Here is a 21,190-nt window from a genome sequence, read left to right as displayed (position 1 = left end):
TGGCCGTAAACCGAGGACTCCCTGTATTTGCCCAACCCCCTCCTGAAAAATTAAATACCGCTCTTACCCGAAGGACAGAGAAAACGCACTGCATAATTGAAGCACGTTTGCCCCAGGGGCTGCTCCTTATTCAGGCACCAGAATCCCTCGTGGACACTGGAGTGAACCACCTGGCCCGAACTGGTGGCGGGGACCCAGTCGGTGGTCCGGGCTTCGATCTGGATGGGACTTGGACACACCCTGTTCCGGTAATAGAAGCGAATGGCATCTAAGCGCTCGTAATCCCCGTTCCCACCGGGATGATCAATGTTGAACCAGCTGGTCCACGTTTCTTGGTCTGAAGAAGAAAGAGAAAGATTCTATTCCTCTGCATAAACAGAGGAATACAATCAAGATCACGTGAAGTGTTTATACCACTTATAAGGCCTTGGTAAGGCCATGCTTGGAATACTGCATTCAGTTTTGGTCACCACAATGTAAAAAAGATGTGGAGACTCTGGAAAGAGTGCAGAGAAGAGCCACAAAGATGATTAGGGGACTGGAGGCTCAAACATATGAAGGACGGTTGCAGGAACTGGGTATGTCTAGTTTAATGAGGAGAAGGACTAGGGGAGACATGATAGCAGTCTTCCAATATCTCAGGAGCTGCCACAAAGAAGAGGGAGTCAATCTATTCTCCAAAGCACCTGAGGGCAGGACAAGAAGCAATGGGTGGAAACTAATCAAGAAGAGAAGCAACTTAGAACTAAGGAGAAATTTCCTGACAGTTAGAACAATTAACCAGTGGAACAACTTGCCTCCAGAAGTTGTGAATGCTCCAACACTGGAAATTTTTAAGAAGATGTTGGATAATCATTTGTTTGAAGTGGTGTAGGGTTTCTTGCCCGGGCAGGGGGTTGGACTAGAAGACCTCCAAGGTCCCTTCCAACTCTGTTATTCTATTCTATTCTATTCTATTCTATTCTATTCTATTCTATTCTATTCTATTCTATTCTATTCTATTCTATTCTATTCTATTCAGGCGAACTGCATATTGTATGGCCACAGAAAGGGATATTGTCATCAGTAGTGATATCCAGCCGGTTCTATCCGGTTCGGGCGAATCGGTAGCGGTGGCTGCAGGAGACGCCGCCCACCTACCCGGACATCATCACATCCCATTTTTGAGGCTCTGTGCATGTGTGGAGGTGGCATGCGCATGCTCACATTTGCGAACCGGTAATGAAGGTAAGTGAATACCATGCCTGATTGTAATCCTTACTATTGTAGGAAGGAAAATCCGGGTCCAGTTCCAAGCCGGGAATAAAATGGAGGCTGCTTTTTGCCAAGTGAAACATTTTACTGAGTTGTAAGATAAAATAAAGAAACAAAATACAAAAGTAAATAGGAAAGCAGTGGGAGAAAGCTGGGAGTAAGAGAAGCGAGGAAGGGTTGGGAAAAAGAAAGAGAAGCGTTGACTTCCAACTCTCTCTGTTGCAGTAGAATAAAGCCTTAACATCAAACCACAACTTTTTGGAGGCTTTTTTTCCATCATAATATAAACTAACCGTTTCTCATTTATCAATCTAATCGGTAAAACCCAAAATCAAAGTTTTACTCTTTTCCACTTCAAGCACAAAGTTCAGAAGCGGTCTCCAGGGGGAAACAAAAGCATTAATATTATTTTCTTTAATCAAAATAGTCAATTTTGCCATTTCAGCCAACTCCATCAGCTTCTGCAGCCATTCGCCCATCCTGGGAATTGAAGTGTCCTTCCATTTTTGTGCATATAATAATCGTGCTCAACAGTGATGAAATCCTATTTTTTTTTACTACCGGTTCTGTGGGCATGGCTTGGTGGGCATGATGTGGCTTGGTGGGCGTGGCTTAGTGGACATGGCAGGGGAGGCATACTGCAAAATCCCCATTCCCTCCCCACTCCAGGGGAAGGATACTGCAAAATCCCCATTCCCTCCCCACTCCTGGGGGAAGGATATTGCAAAATCTCCATTCACACTGCACTCTGGGGCCAGCCAGAGGTGGTATTTGCTGGTTTTCCAAACTACTCAAAATTTCCACTATCGGTTCTCCAGAACCTGCTGGATTTCACCCCTGGTGCTCAACATATCAAAGTTTCAATTATTTTTTCTCCAAGTCTTTTTCTATTAGACCCAAAAGGGAAGTTTCTGGTTTCATCTTTATCTTCATTTCCAGAATTTTCTGTATTAAAATATGAATCATGTTCCAATTGTTTTTTTTTTTTTTGCTTCATCACATGTCCACCATAAACGATAGAAAGTCCCTTCTTTACTTTTACACTTCCAACATTCATTTGACATGCCTTCATACATCTTTGATAGCTTATCTGGCATTAAATTTATTTTTATTTTATTTTTATTTTATTCTGAATTTGTATACCGCCCTTCTCCCTGAGGACTCAGGGCGGTGAACAGCCAAGTAAAAACATCAAATACAAATATTAAAATACAGTTAAAATATACATATATAAATTTGGCCCCATTAATTAAAAACAATAAACAAAACACTTAAAAACACTTAAAAAAATTAGGCCAGCCTGGCTTGCTGGAAAAGGAAGGTTTTAAGGGCACGGCAGAAGGCACCGAGGTCTTGGATTCTCCTTATCTCTGGAGGCAATTGATTCCAGAGGGTAGGTGCCCCCACAGAGAAGGCCAGCAATACATCATCTTATAAATTTTTTCTTTTAAATTATCCAGGTTCAGTTCCAAGCCGGGAATAAAATGGAGACTGCTTAAGATAGAAAGGTGCTTTTTCAGGAGGCAACAGGACTTTCTTGGGTTTTTTTCCCTTTGAAGACGTTTCACTTATCATCCAAGAAGCTTCTTCAGCTCTGACAGGATGGTGGGGAATGGAAGGATTTATATTCCTTGCAGACAGCTGGAGATTTGCATCCTTTTAGAGGGTCGTTGAAGCACTTGGAAGTTTATCTGTGTCCTCAGGATCACCTGAATGGTGCTCCTGGTTCCTGTAATATGCAATTTTTCTAGAAATATGTTCATGTTCCCACACCATTCCAAGAATGTCCATCCCAAATTGTATAGCTCAGTCATCCAGGTCATGGTTGTCCCAAAGATGCTTTTTTCAGGAGGCAACTGGACTTTCTTATTTTTTCTTTTGAAGACGTTTCGCCTCTCATCCAAGAAGATTCTTCAGCTCTGAATGGATGGTGGAGAATGGAAGGGTTTGCAAATTTTCTGGAAATCCATTCATACTCCCACACCATTCGAAGGGTGAAATCCTTCCATTCTCCAACATGAATGGAGTTCAGAGGTGGGTTTCAGCAAGTTCTGACCAGTTCTGGAGAACCGGTAGCGGAAATTTTGAGCAGTTCGGAGAACCGGTAGTAAAAATTCTGACTGGCCCCGCCCCCATCTCTTCTCTGCCTCCCGAGGCTCAGATGATCGGGAGGAAATGGGGATTTTGCAGTAACCTTCCCCTGGAGTGGGGAGGGAATGGAGATTTTACAGTATCCTTCCCCCTGGAGTGGGGACGGAATGGAGATTTTACAGTATCCTTCCCCTGCCATGCCCAACATGCCCAACAACCCACAGAACTGGTAGTAAAAAAAATTTGAAACCCACCACTGATGGAGTTAGGAGAAGCTCTCTTTTGTCCATAGCATTTTGTGTTTAAGGATAGCCTGCATATTTCACTCAGAATGGGGATTAAGGCTACACATAGCTTTTAAAAATATCTGTTATTTTAAACACTTTGTGTTTGCGGCAATTAACCTAACATTAATCTTCAGAGTAAACTACTTGGTAAAACTGAGATTCCCTGTTGTGATTTACGATGTCAGGAAATCTCTGACTTATAAACTGTTGACAACTACTGTAGACTTGGCTTTAGCTTTTAACAAAAAGAGACGATCTGTTTCTAGGGGTGTTAGCCAGAACGAATTAAGCTTTAGCAAGGATTAATCTTGTTGCAATATTTTCAGGATCAGACTCAATAAAGATAATAGGAGTTAGAGCTTTAAATATATTTCTTTTTAATTATGATAGGCATTCTATATTCACTGAATATTCAAGGTAGAAGCAGCGAGAATGGTGAGGGTGGCTCCTTATATATACAAGGGGTGGAGCTAGGAATGGGAGTGGTAAGTTATGAATACATTAAAGTCCAAAGAATAAGTTAACCTCTGATGTTCCATATATACATTATTTACACATTAGAGAATAAGGCATTTACATCTGACAAATCCCCCTCTAAATGCCGGTTCGTTACACAACACCAATTACATTCTGATTCAGGACAATATAATATATATAATTTAGAAGTTAAATATTTGTGTTGTTTAGAAGGTAAGGGTTTTGTTAATATGTCAGCTAATTGTTCAGAAGTATCGCAATGTATTGCTTTAATGAATCCGTCTTGGGACAGTTGTCTCACATGCTTAAACTTTATATCAATATGCCTGGACCTTTGTCCAATTGCATCGGATCTGGATATTTCAATGGCCGCTTTATTGTCTTCATGCATAATAAATGGTAAAGTGGGTTTCTTCCAAACATCAGTGATCAGATCATTGAACCATACAAGGTTATTTGCAGCCTTGGACAAACAAACATATTCCGCTTCTGTGGTAGAAGTGGCTACTAGTTCTTGCTTACCAGAATACCAGTAAACTGGACAATCATTCAATAGAAAAACATAACCAGAAGTACTCTTTCTGCATGATGTATCACCAGCCCAATCTGCATCAGCATAACAAGTAATTTTTGGTTCTCTGTCATTATTGGGTTCCAACATTAAACAAAAATCTAATGTACCCTTCAGATATCTTAGAATTCTTTTGACAGCTTCCCAATGATACAAGGTTGGTTTACTAACATATCTTGACAATAGATTGAGAGGTAATGCAATATCTGGCCTAGTCCAATTAGATATATAGAGGAGTGAACCTATAACTGATCTGTAAAATGTGTTGTCTTTAAACTCAGGGGAAGATTCATCAGTGTTTCTAAGAAAATCAGTTTGCATAGGGGTGTCACAGGTTTTGGCATTATTTAAGTTACATTTGTTTAGGAGTTCGATGATTTTATCTTTCTGTGTAAGTTTGAATCCCCTTTTAGTTTTGTTAATTTGCACACCAAGGTATTTATTCACTTTACCCAGGGATTTCAGTGAGAAGTGTTCATTTAACTTATTTACAAAGATTTCCCTGCTCTCTTTATGCTTTCCAATGTATAAAATATCGTCCACGTAAATTAATACAAATTCAATATGATCATTACTCTTTTTTACAAAGAAACAGTTATCGGCAGTGGTGGCGTTGAAATCCATGGTCTTAAGTACTTTTACCAAGCAATCGTACCATCTTTTGCCGGATTGCTTTAATCCGTACAGACTCTTATTTAATAACCAAATTTCGTTCTTATTAGTGTATTGACTGTGTGGTGCTCTTACATATATTTCCTTATCTAATTTTGCATGTAAGTATGCGGTCTGTATGTCATATTGGAATACGTCCAGATTGAGTGCAGATGCTACTACAAGGGCTGTTTTGACACTCTCTGTTCTCACTGTGGGTGAATATGTATCAGTATAGTCTTCTGGATATTTTTGTGCATAGCCTTGTGCAACTAGTCTAGCCTTGTATAAGGTATTGCCTCCTTCTAAGTTCTTAATTTTATAAATCCACCTGGTACCTATAATTGTTTTATCCTTAGGTGCGATCGCAGGTGTGAATACATTCAATCCTTGTAAACTTTCCATCTCTTTTTCCATAGCTAGTTCCCATTTTTCTCTTTCTTCATGTGGAAGTTTCAATACTTCTTCATATGTATTAGGTGTTATTTGTTCTCCATTCATATGCATTATGTAATCTTTGTATTTATTTGGTATTTGGTTTCTATTGTTTCTAATAGTTCTTTCAGGCTTGCTATGGTTATCATGCAAATATCTAGCTTCCTTTTTTGTTAATGTGTCTGTCTTTATTTTATGCTGACTATTAGTCCAAGTTTTGGTTTTGTTCTTACTTTTGTTAATATTTTGATTTTCTGTTGTTCCTTCCTCGCAAGATATCGTATCTTTACATTTATTAGGAAATATTTCATTAAGGTGCAATTTTGACCAATTGGCCTGTTCATGGAACACAGCTGTTCTGGATACTATAAATTTGTTATTACTATCAATGAATCTGTACCCTTTGGTTCCAGTTTCGTATCCCATGAATCTTAATCTCCTGGATACGTTTTCTCCCTTTCTCCTCAATTGTTTAGGTATGTGTACGTCTGCAGTGACTCCAAATATGTGCATGTGTGATAATTTGGGTTTTCTATTGTACATCACCTCATATGGTGTCTTATTCACAATACTGGACCAGGTTCTATTTTGAGTGTAATTTGAATAATGTAATGCCTCTGACCAAAATTGTTTGCCTAAACCAGCATCCTCTAATGTGCACCTAATCATGGTTTGTAGTGTGGAATTTTTCCTCTCTGCAACTCCATTTTGAAATGCAGAAAAAGGATTGGACGTGAAATGTAACATTCCTCTATCCTTTAACCATTGGGAGAATTCTTTAGACATGAACTCACATCCCCTATCAGTCATAATTTGCTTTATTCTGATATTATGTTGTGTTTCTATACGTTTGTAGAATTCCTTAAATTTCTGAAATGTTTCATCCTTGTGCTTTAATGTGTAAACAAAACCATATCGGCTGTAGTCATCCACTATTGTTAGGAAGTAACGTTTTCTATAGGTAATTGAGGGACTTAATGGACCAACTAAGTCCATATGTACCAAATCAAAAATATTGTTAGTTGATCTGTTAGATTTTTTTGGTCTGGGACTGGTTTTTAGTTTGGTGGATTTACATACTGAGCATTCCAAATAATTTTCACAATTTTTTATTTTGACACCTTCTGCGTGTTCAGTCATTTTTTGTACTACAGGAAAGCTTGCATGTCCTAACTTCCTGTGTAAGATGTGAGCACACTCATCATGAATTGGTTTACCTATTTTTGGTTTCTTTTCCTTGTATGTATTTTTGTGATCATGAGTTATTCTACACTCATCATTGTCACTGTTACTGACATTTTCATCATCTGCTTCAATACAATCTTCCATATTTGAATCAATGTTATGTAAACATCTTTCTTTAGTTATCAGATAGGGTAGACCTCCTTTTATCATTACAGTACCTACATTTGTTTTGTTCTTTTCTATAGTTGCTTTCCCCTTTGAGAAAACTATATTGATATCAGATTCTCTGCTTAATTTTATGGCACTTAGTATGTTGTGAGGTATTTCTGGGATTAATAATACCCCCTCTATTTTCCCTAGACCAGGCAAGGTCACATTTCCTTTGCCTAGTACTTGAACCTTTTCTTGATTAGCTACCTTTATCACAAATTTATCTTCTATAAATGAAGATAATATACTTTTGTTGTTGGTGGTGTGATTTGTTGCACCAGAATCAATAAGCCAATTGTTATTCTCATCCTGCTGTGTTCTGGTGCTGTCTTGTTTATTTAGCCCATTCAGTGACCCAGATTTCCTCTCCTTTGAATTTTCTCTACCCCCTCTACCTTCTTTGTAATTTGGTGGACTTCTATATTTGTGTCTATCTGTGGAAGATTGTCTGTAATTATATTTGCTCTTATATTCTGGCCTATGTCTCTCTCTTGAGACTTTGGGGCAGTCTCTTCTACTATGTTCCCTGGATCCACAATTGTAGCATCTAAAGGCCTCATTATGTTTATCTTGAAAGACTACTTTCCTAAAAGGTTTGTGGTCTGTTTGGTTACTGGATCGATTTTTTCTTGAATTGTCTTCTGCTATCAATTTGTTAGATAGGCTTTCTATGGATAAATATCCCAAATTAATGGTATCTAAGTGTGACATAAAGCTATCCCATGATGGATCAAGTGAATTGATAATAACACTTTTCATTGTTTGATCTGAAATCACTTCCCCCCTCAATTGTAGCTCAGCTCTTATTTTGTTTAGATTTATCAAATGCTCACTTATAGAAACCCCTGGTTTTACTCTAGAGGAAAAGAAATCCTTAGACATTCTTGTGGTTGTAGCTACGCTATCGCTGTGAAATAGATTAAACATGCATTGAATTATTTCTGATACTGTTAGGTTTGGTTTGATGCTATGATACATTGCAGGAGACACGCTAGATATTATTATGAAAAATGCTCTATGATGTAAACAATCTATTTTTAAGGTCCAAGGTCTTCTTGGAGGGCTAGTTATAAAGAATAGTAAATTTTCTTTCATGAAAATAACCTGAAGCTGTTGATACCACTCTTGTAAATTAATGCCATCAATTCTAAGTTTTGGGAAGTCACTGGGTAAGTTACCTACATTATTCTGTCCATTACTTACAACCTGGGGCAGTCCGTGATCTCTCAAGTGCAGGAAATTACAGAACGGCATTGGGATGCTTGCAATGAGTCTGCGCGGTTCTCTGACCAGTTCAAGTCCTTCTGGGTCGTCTACGTAGTTTCGCACATGCGCGTTGCTCATTTCTTCTTTGGTGGCGTCGTGGAAGGTTCTCTCCCTTTCAGCTCTCTCGATCCGCTCCTCCTCAGATGAGTCGGTCTCTGGCTCGGTTTTTGGGGTTCTGGTGGTGGCGACGGTTCTTTTCTTCTTTTTGTGTGCGTTGGCATTCGATCTTGTCTGTGGTGTAGGGCGAAATCGGCATGGCTCTCTGGGCTCGGGCGTCGTCGCTTTCGAAGTCAGGATGGGAGCGTGCAGGTCTTGAGTCGCCGGTTTGATTTCTTGCTTCTTCGTAGATGTCTTGGTAATTTTCAGTCTTGGCCCAAAAGCAGCAAAAAGCGTTTTCATTGCTGATTTTACTTGAGATTTTGTTAAATCGTCTTCACTTTCTGATTTTGAATCATCTGAAGAGTTTGAGACTTCTTTCTCACTTTCTTCGTCTGATAGTGTTTTTCGCGCCAGAAATTTTGAACTGAGCGTTTTGATTGGCTCTGCTCCATTCTCTTTTGAAGTTCGTTGAAACCAAGATGGCTGCTATTCAAAATTTCGCGCGGGATCACATCTTTTCTTTTTAACAACTATTTTCTCAGTAGTCATCTCACTTACGGTTTTTTGATCTTTGGGTTTTTCTTTAATGACGTTTTTCTCTCTCGCTGCTCCGCTGTTCTTCAGCATCTCCTGGAGGTCCGCGATGAGATTTTCATCATTCTTTTGGCTTTTTAGTATCTTTAATATCTCTGACCTGAGTTCGTTATTTTCTATTTCGATTTCTTTCTGGTCATTATTTTCACTCATTAGTTCTTCTTCTTCAGTGGTGTATTCTTCGGATTCTCTCGAAATCGCATTGGTGGATTCGTTGGTCATCTCTTGATCAGTTTCTATTTCTTTGCTGTAGGCCCTGGTGTTGGGCCTATCTTTCTTGGACATTTTTAATTACTTATTGAGTCAATTAACCATCCTCTGCTACCAGCTTGTTGCAATATTTTCAGGATCAGACTCAATAAAGATAATAGGAGTTAGAGCTTTAAATATATTTCTTTTTAATTATGATAGGCATTCTATATTCACTGAATATTCAAGGTAGAAGCAGCGAGAATGGTGAGGGTGGCTCCTTATATATACAAGGGGTGGAGCTAGGAATGGGAGTGGTAAGTTATGAATACATTAAAGTCCAAAGAATAAGTTAACCTCTGATGTTCCATATATACATTATTTACACATTAGAGAATAAGGCATTTACATCTGACAAATCTGTTTTCCATTATCGAAGGGCACAGAGACAGACTGACAGGATCTTTCATAAATTAACCCACTTTAATTTGTTGTTTAAAACCTAATAACAAGCATATGGCATCTTAATTCTTTCTTAAAACAGAACTGCACGGAGTGGAAAATGACTTACTGTCTGAATTGTGTTTGGTCAAAAGACTGTAGGGCTTTCGTCCATTGGAGATCCAGCTCACTGATTGTTTTAAAATCCGTTCACCTTAGGGAGGGGATAAACAGAAACAAACAAAAAAAAATGCTGTAAAAAAAAAAGAATAGGCTGTTTTTAAATTCTGGCTCCCCCCCCCCAAATGCTGAGGCCAAGAAATTAGGGTGAGCCCAACGAGTAGGCTGAATGAGATATGTCACTTGCTGTCCATTTTGGCACACTGAATATTGTTTAATCAATGTTGTTGTTTTTAGAGTTGTTTTAATTCTGGTTTTATTTTGGCTTTCTGTGTTTCTTTTGTTTTTGTTTTTTAGCTCACTCGAATATATTCTGAATTGTGAAAATGAGATGTTGGGATATAAATTGCTTAAATAAACAAACTAACCTTAAAACACTGGAAGTTTTAAAGAAGAGATTGGATAACCATTTGTCTGAAGTGGTGTAGGCTTTCCTACCTAAGCAAGGGGTTGGACTAGAAGACCTCCAAGGTCCCTTCCAAATATTCTATTCTATTCTATTCTATTCTATTCTATTCTATTCTATTCTATTCTATTCTATTCTATTCTATTCTATTCTATTCTATTCCATTCCATTCCATTCCATTCCATTCTATTATGTCAAGGACTATCTGTAGCCACACCAGGCCATGTAATGTCAGGGAGAGTTGCTTTGTACCACAGCTAATAGCAGTCTCAGCAACTGTACAGCAGCAAGGGAAGATTTTATGAAAAAATATTATAAAATAGAAATTAATAACATAAAACCTAAAGGGTAGGGTCACCCTCGGGTCACCCTAAACCTAAACCTGCTTGTTTTCTCCAAGAATGGCCCCTGGATTTGAAACGCCGGTCAACCATTCGACCGGATGGTATAAGCTCTCTTGCCTTGAGCAGGGGGCTGGACTGGAAGATCTCTGAGGCCCCTTCCAACTCTCTCATTCTATGTTCTATGCCAGGGGTCTGCACCCTTAAACAATCAAAGAGCCATTTGGACCTGTTTCCCACAGAAAAGAAAACATCGGGAGCCACAAAGCCTGGGTGGGTGTGGCCAACTCGATGTCACTCACTCCCACCCAGTCACATGACACCAGCCACACCTACCCAAGTTTTGTGGCAAAAAGGTTAGCCATCATTGCTCTATACCATTTCAGATAAATGGTTGTCCAATCTCTTTTTTAAAACCTCCAGTGTTGGAGCACCCACAACTTCTGAAGGCAACTTCTGTTCCATTGGTTGATTGTTCTCACTGTCAGAAAGTTCCTCCTCATTTCTAGGTTGAATCTCTCCTTGATTAGTTTCTATCTATTGCTTCTTGTAATGATTTAAAATTGAGGACCTGTATACTGCACGACTTCGCAACTAACAACAACAACAAATACTCCACGAGTCAAAAAGAGGGCTGTGAAAATATCTACAGACCCCTCACATCCTGGACATAAACTGTTTCAACTTCTACCCTCAAAATGATGCTATAGAGCACTGCACACCAGAACAACTAGACACAAGGACAGTTTTTTCCCCAAATGCCATCACTCTGCTAAACAACTAATTCCCACAACACTGTCAAATTAATTACTAAGACTGTATTACTATTCTTCTTCTCATCCTTACTAGTACCTGTCTCTTCCCACTTATGGCTATATCCATGTTGCTTGTATCTTTACAACTTATATTGTTTTATTGTTTCCTAGTATGATTTGATTGCTTATTAGTATCCTACACTAAGTGTTGTATCTTATGATTCTTGATGAATATATTTTATTTTTTCTTTATGTACACTGAGAGCATACACACCAAAGACAAATTCCTTGTGTGTCCAATTACACTTGGCCAATAAAGAATTCTATTCTATTCTGTTCTGTTCTGTTCTGTTCTGTTCTGTTCTGTTCTGTTCTGTTCTATTCTATTCTATCTTCGAGACTGCCTTCTGCCACCAAGAGCCTCCCACCGGCCAGTACGCTCCCACAGAGAGGGGCTCCTCGGGGTGTCGTCGGTCAAACAGTGTCGGCTGGCAGCCCCCAGGGGGAGAGCCTTCTCTGTGGGGGCACCTGCCCTATGGAACGAATTGCCCCTGGAGATAAGGAGGATTCCAGATCTACGCACCTTCCGCCGCGCCCTCAAGACTTTTCTATTCCAACAAGCCGGGCTGGCCTAACTCTTTTAATTGAGTAATTTAGTTCTTAATTTGATTTTAAATTGGGGGTGTTTTAATTGTCGTGGGCCAATACTATTTAATTTGTTTTAAACTATTTTTAAATTTTGTATTCTATGTATTTTTATCTTCGGCTGTTCACCACCCTGAGTCCTTCGGGAGAAGGGCAGTATATAAATTTGAACAATAAATAAATAAATAAATAAATAAATAAATAAATAAATAAATAAAGAAATAAATAAATAAATAAATAAATAAAGAAATAAATAAAGAAATAAATAAATAAATAAATAAATAAATAAATAATATTCTATTCATATCCTGCATATATTTTAACCTTAGAGCCTTGGTATTAGAGCCTTGGTAGTACAGTGGTCTAAGGCACCCTGTTATTAAGCTGGTTATTAAGACCAGCTGCCTGCAATTACTGCAGGTTCGAATCTCGCCAAGGCTCAAGGTTGACTCAGCCTTCCATCCTTTCTAAGGTAGGTGAAATGAGGACCCAGTTTGTGGGGGCAATAAGCTGACTTTGTATAAATATACAAAAGGATGAAGGCTATTGCTGAGCACATTGTAAGCCGCCCTGAGTCTCCGGAGAAGGGCGGCATATAAATCAAATTAAAACAAAAACAAAACAAAAACCTAGCCATGCATTTATCCATATAGTGATAATATTCAGATATACTGTCCCAAAGGTGCTTTTTCAAGAGGCAACTGGACTTTCTGGTTTTTCTTTGAAGATGTTTCGCTTCTCTTGAGAACTGAAGCCTCTTCTTGGATGAGAAGCGAAACGTCTTCAAGGAAAAACAAAGAAAATCCAGTGGCCTCTTGAAAAAGCACCTTGGGGACAACCATGACCTGGATGACTGAAAATCTCCACAGATATTCAGATATATTCATACAGCTTTCTTGGTAGCCCAAGGGAAGGGGTTTGGCATTCTGTATTTTTTCTGGAAAGAACTCAGTTGAAAACTATTTTTCCCATCATTGACGCTAGAAAAAGGCATTTTATTATTGACCAAAAACTTTACAGTTCAGTCTGTTTATCTCATTTTCTCCAAATAGATAGGAGGGTTTTGCTCCAGTAGCTCAGATGAGAGTTAGATTTTGGATAGTAGGGAAGCACTGGGCAGGAACAGATCCAGTTGCAAATCCTGCAGCTATAAAAGTGTACAAAACACTTGGATTAATCTTTACAGAAAAATGTCATGCATCTGGCGTCTAAGACTTGTTTGGCGTAGACATTGTAACCCAGTCACAAAGAACGAAACTCACAGGTCAGTTTTAAGCTCTCTTTTCCTAAACCCTGCAAATGTTTGAGAAGATAGGTGTCAGCCAATAATTTTAATAATGATGTAATCATGACTAGTAATTAATTAAAATAATAATCAACCGAACCTAGTCAAAGCGGAAAGGCTGTGATGGCCATATTTTCTTGGAAAAAACAAAGGACTTGGGAAAAAAAGGAGCAAATTTGAAACAGGTTCATATAAGACTAAACAAAAAATTGTTTATGTTTATAACTTTGCTTTACAAAGGGAAATTCGGGAGCAAAGCCTGGAAACATTTTACAAAATTGTGTATTCTAATAAAAACTTCTAAAATCAAACAGATGTAAATTTACTTTAAAAAGGCAATTCGTCTTCCCTATTTTTCACATTCTAATATGAAAGACTGTGCATTAAATTGTACTATTTGTATGGTAAAAGTTCAACGACCAAAATAAAAGACAAAAGTCCTTTTTAACTAAAGAGACATACTATAGATTATATTCAAACAACATGTTTAACTAAATTAATAAAAATGTGACATGAACTCCAAATATTAAACTTGGTTAACTTTCCTTATGGGTGGTCTTAATAACATAAAAATGAAAAGATGGGAAAATATGCTTCCAGATGATTTTGATTAAAGAAGACATTGAAGGATTGGGCTAATTTTATACTAATACAATATTAATAATTTACAGATTTCCCCCCCCCCTTCCTTTCTTTTTTGGGCCTTTATCTATTCATTTCATTCATTGTACCATAATCTATACTAAAATATATAGAAACATATTGGCTTCTCTTTTGGTGACAATATATCGCATGAACCCAGCATTTCTGGCTTATTTGTGGTTTGTTGTGAATCAGAAAATAAATTAAATGTACTGTTTGGAAACAAAAAGTTATATTCTCAATGTTACCAAACCATGAAAAATCAATGCAGTAACCACTCAGGAATGTGGATTTAAAAGTTTATCTGAAAAAATCATACGTTGGGTTTGCACGTAACCCTAGAGAGACTCAGCACAGTTGGGTTGAACATATTGTAGGAAACCAATCATTTCTCTTGGCATATTTGTGCTTCAGTGTGAGTTGAAATGGATTTCTTCTTAAACATGGCTCAGATAACAGAATAACAGAGTTGGAAGCGACCTTAGAGGTCTTCTAGTCCAACCCCCTGTTCAGGCAGGAAACCCTATACCCATGATGGCGAACCTATGGTACACGTGCCGGAAGTGCCATGCAGAGCCATCTCTCTGGGCACGCAAGCCATCGCCTGGTGCTCTTCCAGTTTCCGGGTGCCGACCAGCTGGTATTCACACATGAGGGACCACCAGAAATAGGCAGAGTAGCTGCCCGGTGCACATGCGCACGCCAGGTGGCTGGTCTTCTGATTTCCGGCATGTGCATGCCCACCAGCCACCTGGTCCTCCGGTTTCTGGTGCGTATGCACGCATGAACTCCATGCGTGAAACGGAAACCAGAAGATCATCTCCCTGGCACACGTGTGCGAAACGGGGCAGCTCTCTTATGGTTTCCAGCACACGCACACGCGCTTTCCCATTTTGGCAGGCGGTGCCAAAAAGGTTCGCCAACATTGCCCTATACCATTTCACTCAAATGGTCGTCCTATCTCTTCTTCAAAACCTCCAGTGTTGGAGCATCCACAACTTCTGGAGGCAAGTCGTTCCACGGCTTAATTGTTCTAACTGTCAGGAAAATTCCTCCTTAGTTCTAGGTTGGGTTGGCTCTGTGACACAAGATGAAGTGTGTAGCAACCCTGAGGAAGATCAGCCACGCTCACCAGAAATGCAGGCAACTGCAAGGAAAAGGAAGGCAGGCAGAAGCTGTCTCTGTAATTCAATCATCCTTTGAACTCCAGAACAGGATTCTCCGATGCTAATTTCCAAGCGGGTCAAATTTGCATTTGGATCATCACGCACTCTGGTTTTAAAATCTCCTTGGATTTCCACAAATGGAAGAACAACCTGGGAAGAAGAAAACAAGACACATTTTACATCAATATGGACTCGATCTGGACAGTGTCAGGATTCCATGTAACACCCCCAACGAAATCAAACTCCGAGTCTTGAAGTTCCTCAAAGGTAACTTTTATAAGGGATGTCATATTGGCACATCTAGGAAAACCTGAATCTGAAAGCTTCCGGGTTTTCCTCACCTACAAGAAAGTTCAAGACCTTGCCCACATCTCCCACATGTCCACCACAGCTCCAATTAGTTCTTTCCCGAGCAGAAGACATCCTCCAATTTCTTCTTTGCACAGCTGCCGGACACCATGGCCTTGAACTTCTCTTAGAGAAGTTTGTTATGGCTATCTCTACTTCATTCTCTCCCAACTTCCCACGATATGATTGTGGCAGGCCTGGATCCTCAAGGCATACAGGTAATATGGCTTCCAGGCATGACAGATGGATTTTGTCCCCACCTTCCTTTGACCACTGTCTTGGGAGCAAGCAAATTGAACAATGTTGTCATGACCAGAGAAACGTCTCCCTGAGCATCTCAGTTGAAGATGGTACCAACTCTAATATTAGAAAAGTAGTTGTCCAACCCTGCTTTAACTTATGGGAACAAGGGGGAATGTTTTCCCCATATCCTCTTGGCATTAACTGCTTATTTACATTTCTATTATTTACAGACCTCTCGCATCTTGGACATAAATTGTTTCAATTCCTACCCTCAAAATGACGCTATAGAGCACTGCACACCAGAACAACTAGACACAAAGACAGTTTTTCCCCAAACGCCATCACTCTGCTAAACAAATAATTCCCTCAACACTGTCAAACTAGTTACTAAGTCTGCATTATTATTAATCTCATCGTTCTCATCACCCATCTCCTCCAACTTATGATTGCATGACTGTAAGTTTGTTGCTGGTATCCTTACAATTTATATTGATTGTTTTCTAATAGGATTTGATTGCTTATTTGTACCCTATGACTATTATTAAGTGTTGTATCTTATGATTCTTGATGAATGTATCTTGTACATGTATTATGTACACTAAGAGCATATGCACCAAAGACAAATTCCTTGTGTGTCCAATCACACTTGACCAATAAAGAATTCTATTCTATTCTATTCTGTTCTGTTCTGTTCTGTTCTGTTCTGTTCTATTCTATTCTATTCTATTCTATTCTATTCTATTCTATTCTATTCTATTCTATTCTATTCTATTCTATTCTATTCTATTCTATTCTATTCTATTCTATCCAGACTGGAATATATCTAGAATTGTAGAATCAAGTCAAAAAGGCACAGATGAACTTCAAAGTACCAAATTAAACATATAGAATAAAATAGAATAGAATAGAATTCTTGATTGGCCAAATGTGATTGGACACACAAGGAATTTGTCTTTGGTGTATATGCTCTCAGTGTACATAAGGAGAATAAAATACATTCATCAAGAATAAAAAGATACAACACTTAGTGATAGTCAAGGTTACTAATAAGCTATCAAATTGTACTAAGAAACAAATAAAACAATATAATTGAAAGATACAAGCAACATAGTTATAGTCATAAGTGGGAAGAGATAGATACTAGTAAGGAATTTCTCCTCAATGTACCATTTGTTTCTCTTTGGCTAATCTTTCTATTGTTTTTTTTGCACCTTAACAGTGTACTCCTCCTCAGAAATAAGGATCAGGGATTTTGGAGGCATTTATTCCCAGATATGTCTTTACAGAACTGCAGATCAGATTTAACCATATTTTTAACTATGATGTGTACTGCGAAAAATATGAATTGCACCTTAATGGGAAGAATAAAATTAAGCTACCTTCAGGACAGGAACAAACTAGAAACATTTCCCCCCCCCCCCAATCCTGGTTAGCAATCTCATACATTTCCCATTTAAGATATAGTTAAAAAAAACAATTTCAGCTGCTCCGAGATGCCTTCAAACTGTCTTCCCATCTAAAATAATCCCTGCAAATCCTAACCGGTCTGCCCAGGCGGATAAAGCACTACACAAAAAGTCATATATTTTGTTCAGCATTACATGTAGAAATACGTCTGCGCCTCCCCAAACACCTTCCTTAATAAACACTCGGTTAACAAAATAAGGTTATACTCTGCTTTTGTTTGCAACATAAAAAAAACCCGTTACACGATTACACCATCCTCTATACACCAAGTAACACCAGAAATCTTAGCCTTCACGGTTGCAAATTGTGCTGTTTCTTTCGGTCGAAATCTGGGAATTCTAAGGGTTAGAAAGTGTTTAAGCTTACCAGGGTGTTTTTTTTTTTTAAAGTCTTTTCTGAAGTCCTGTTCAAGGCATCCGCTTTCAGCATTTCCTAACGGCGGAGGGTCCCTTTTATAGCTCTGCATGGAGTTCAGGGGCTGGCACTGAGCCACACAGATGGAAAACCCAGTCCGACCGCTAGGAAACCAGAGCTTGTAAGGGAGAGAAATGTGGAGTCAGGGATTTTTTTTTTTTTTTTTTTGCACAATGAAAACAAACTGCCCCCCCGTCGGTTCCCACGCTGGGAAGCCCACCCTTAGGAAGAATGCCGCCCACCAAGTTGGAAAGATTATAAAATATTCAATGGATGTCAAGTTCTGGAAAAAGAAAAATATGTTTGGAGGAATTGCTTGGAAGTGAGGGGTCCTTGGAGCTCTCTGAGCTTGGTTCTTTTCTTGCAGATGTTTCATTATTCGAAATAGCTAACATCATTAGTGCTTGGCGACTAGCACTGATAATGTTACCTTGTCTGGGTAATGAAACGTCCGTAAGAAAATCACCAAGCTCAGAGAGCATCAAGGACCCCACTGTCATCTCCTCCTCCTCCTCTCCACAAACCCCACTTCCTTCTAGCACTGAGCACTGGAAGTGGCTCAGACAGACAACTTCCTGCTCCCCTGGGGTGTAAGAAGAGTGAGGAAGTCTAGCACAGTCAGGCTATTAAGATCGTGTTAATGTGAATGATGCAGGAATAGTACAGGGTCAGCTATATGAACACTGAAGGACCCTCTTTATTCACATTATTATAAGAAAGAAATGTGCTGTTTAGAAATTACACTAAGTCAGCTAAATTCCGTTCTTGGTAATATATCTTCTGAGGGGCCTAGTTGTCAAGAATGCAAGGACATCCATATGAAACAAAAGTTACTTATTATCCAAAGCAGCCATGAATCTACGCATCAGCAATCACAGAACTGAGGAAGGTTGTTTAGCTAAGATAATCTTATGAACTAGAAAATAATGAATGAATTTAGTAATTAGAAAGTGTCAATTATAATGTAACAAATGTATGTTAACCATATATGGAAAACTGCTGTGCTCACAAAATCCTTTGTCTTGCAGATGTATAAAAGCAGTTGTATCAGAGCTCTTCTTGGTTTAGAATTGCAGATACAAATCTGATTCTGAAACTGCGCAATAAACTGTCTCTGGCTGACCAGGAATGTTGTTTGGTCCCATCATTCCATAACAGTGTCATTAGAGCCAATCTCAGTGAAAATTGTTTTATCCTTTCAATAAAGTTGATTTTCTGGTCTGGTCTACTTGATGGGGCTGACTCTCATACCCTCGTACAACGTCCCTAAAGCATATGAGTTCCTGCTTGCTTCTCAGCCTTTTAAAAGTACTATTAAGATTGATTGATCGATTGGTTCCTCTGGCAGTCTCTGATATTCCTAAGAACTTCTCCAGGACTATACTTGAAGGACTCTTATCTGTTTGTCAGCATTCAGATTTCACAGCTGTAAAAAAAAAAAACATTGTGCTAACTTTTCCAGTCTTTGCTTTTCACCGTGATGTCCTTCCTGGCCTTGTCTAAATTGATGATGGCCTTCCTCTGTAGGATGGAAGACCTGATTTCAGCTGCTTGGATAAAACAGGTCTCTGTAGACCTGATTTTTTTTTTTTAAAGCAAATTCAGCCAGTAGTCCCTCTCGGTAATGTATCAGCAAGATTTTGGAGGCAAGAATCTAATTTGGGAAACAGACCAAGTTCAGAGCGACTCCTGTTTTTTAAGCTTTCCAACTCGGCAACGAGATGAGCCAAGACAAAGGGAAAATTGTTTGCTAAGTTGACACAGACACATAATAGCTAGCCTCTAATTGCCTACATTTGCACAGTAGAAGAACAAAAACAGATGAGATCATTGGATTTTACTGAAATAACAAAAAAGAAAAAATGTTGGCTTCTTTGCCATTAAAAAAGATATCCCTATGGCCTCCGAAAGGCAGACTCGCTCCTGTTCAGGGAAACAACTGTATCTTAAGCATCTGTTCTTATGTTCTAACTTCTCTAAGTGGCAATAAAGGTGCAGCTGAAAAGCTGTGACATGATAGCAGTGTTCCAACATTTGAGGGGCTGTGACAAAGAAGAGGGGAGGGGGTCAACCTATTCTCCGAAGCCCCTGAAGGCAGGACAAGAAGCAACGGATGGAAAGTAATCAAGGAGAGAAGCCATCTAGAACTATGGAGACATTTCCTGAAAGCGAGAACAATTAACCAGTGGAACAGCCTGCACATCAGAAGTTGTGGGTGCTTCATCACTGTAGGTCAGAGGTGTCAAAATTCAAGGCCCGCCGGCCAGATCCAGCCAGTGGGACTGCCCTGGGAACAGCGAAGGACTGGCCCACTGTGCCTCTGCCAGCAAAAACAGAGCTCATGAGGGCCGTGTGCGGCCCTCCCGAACTCTGTTTTCAGCTGCAATGGCCTCCTGCAACCCTCTGCCAGCAAAAATGGAGCTCATTGACCATGTGCAATATCCACAGTGGTGAAATCCAAATTTTTTTATGTTCTGTGGGCATGGCTTGGTGGGCATGGTGTGGCTTGGTGGGCGTGGCTGGGGAAAGATACTGCAAAATTCCCAGCCCACTCCAGGGGAAGGATACTGCAAAATCCCCATTCCCACCCCACTCTGGGGCCAGCCAGAGGTGGTATTTGCCAGTTCTCCGAACAACTCAAAATTTCCAGTAGCAGTTCTCCAGAACCTGTCAGAACTTGCTGGATTTCAACCCTGAATATCCGTCTTCTCCCACTATATCCGTGATGGCGAAACTATGGCACACAGACCCATTTTTCCAGGCACGCGAGCTGTTGCCCAACTCACCTGTAGCTGTGCATGCATGCACGCCCCAGCTGATGTTCGGGACTCCGGTGCTCGTGCGTGCAATTTAGGGGACCCAGCAGGTCTCCTGCGCATGTGCGTGTGTGTGTGCATGCACTCAAGAGTACTGGTGCACAGCGTACGCATGTGCAAATGGTGTTCACACATGTGCATTGTGCATACGAAAACCACACACATGCACAGATGGTGCGATTGCATGCACAACACACGGTGGGGGTGCAGGCGAAAGCTGCGCGCATGTGCAGATGGTTTAGTTGTGCACAGAGCGCATGGGGACAAGGCACGTGTTAGTGCAAATGGCATGCGCACGGGCAAAGCTTGCGAAGCACGTACCTGTTTGGCACTCGGTGAGTAAAAGGTTCGTCACCCCTGCTCTATATTATATCCAGTTCCTCCTTCTTCTGTTCAGAAGAACCCATTACCAAATGGACATGTTCTCCATGCAACTGGGCACTTAGAGCTCAGGCAAGCAAGAAGACACCATCCCAACCAAGACTGAGTCACTTCTTCCCTCCTTTACATAAGAGAACATTTGATTCAGGTTGGACGGGGCAGACCCATGACCTGTGACCTCTGCATGCATGACATCATCAGTTTTCTCTAATAATCTTTTCCCCTCCCTGCATTGAACGATGTTGGTAGTCTGCGGTTCCTTCCTAAATAGAGCAGAGCAGCTTTAATTCAATTTCGTTGAGGAAGAAATGTTCTTTTCTCTGGCCAAGAACCCATCTGGCACATTTGTAC

The 21,190-nt window shown here is 39.8% G+C and overlaps 1 protein-coding gene across 2 annotated transcripts in view; it reads right to left on the bottom strand.

Annotated features, from left to right (window-relative positions):
- Positions 1–17,761, bottom strand: part of CILP (cartilage intermediate layer protein) — a 32,893-nt gene extending 15,132 nt beyond the window's left edge. Inside the window, exons 1-4 of one of the 2 annotated variants that reach the window (XM_087877938.1) lie at positions 17,595–17,761; positions 15,137–15,320; positions 9,881–9,964; positions 68–337 (exon numbers count right to left, since the gene is read on the bottom strand). In XM_087877938.1, coding sequence (XP_087734064.1) covers positions 68–337; positions 9,881–9,964; positions 15,137–15,320; positions 17,595–17,657 — 601 coding nt within the window. In that variant the 5' untranslated portion in view covers positions 17,658–17,761. The remainder of the gene's footprint in view (positions 1–67; positions 338–9,880; positions 9,965–15,136; positions 15,321–17,594) is intronic. The other variant, XM_087877939.1, reaches the window with a different exon arrangement.
- Between the last annotated feature and the right edge of the window lie 3,429 nt (positions 17,762–21,190).

Source organism: Pantherophis guttatus, chromosome 13 (assembly GCF_059756535.1).
Source record: "Pantherophis guttatus breed Tessera chromosome 13, ASM5975653v1, whole genome shotgun sequence".
Classification (NCBI taxonomy): Eukaryota; Metazoa; Chordata; class Lepidosauria; order Squamata; family Colubridae; genus Pantherophis; species Pantherophis guttatus.
The sequence above is the reverse complement of the archived record's forward strand: the minus strand, read 5'-3'. Positions and strand labels throughout refer to the sequence as shown.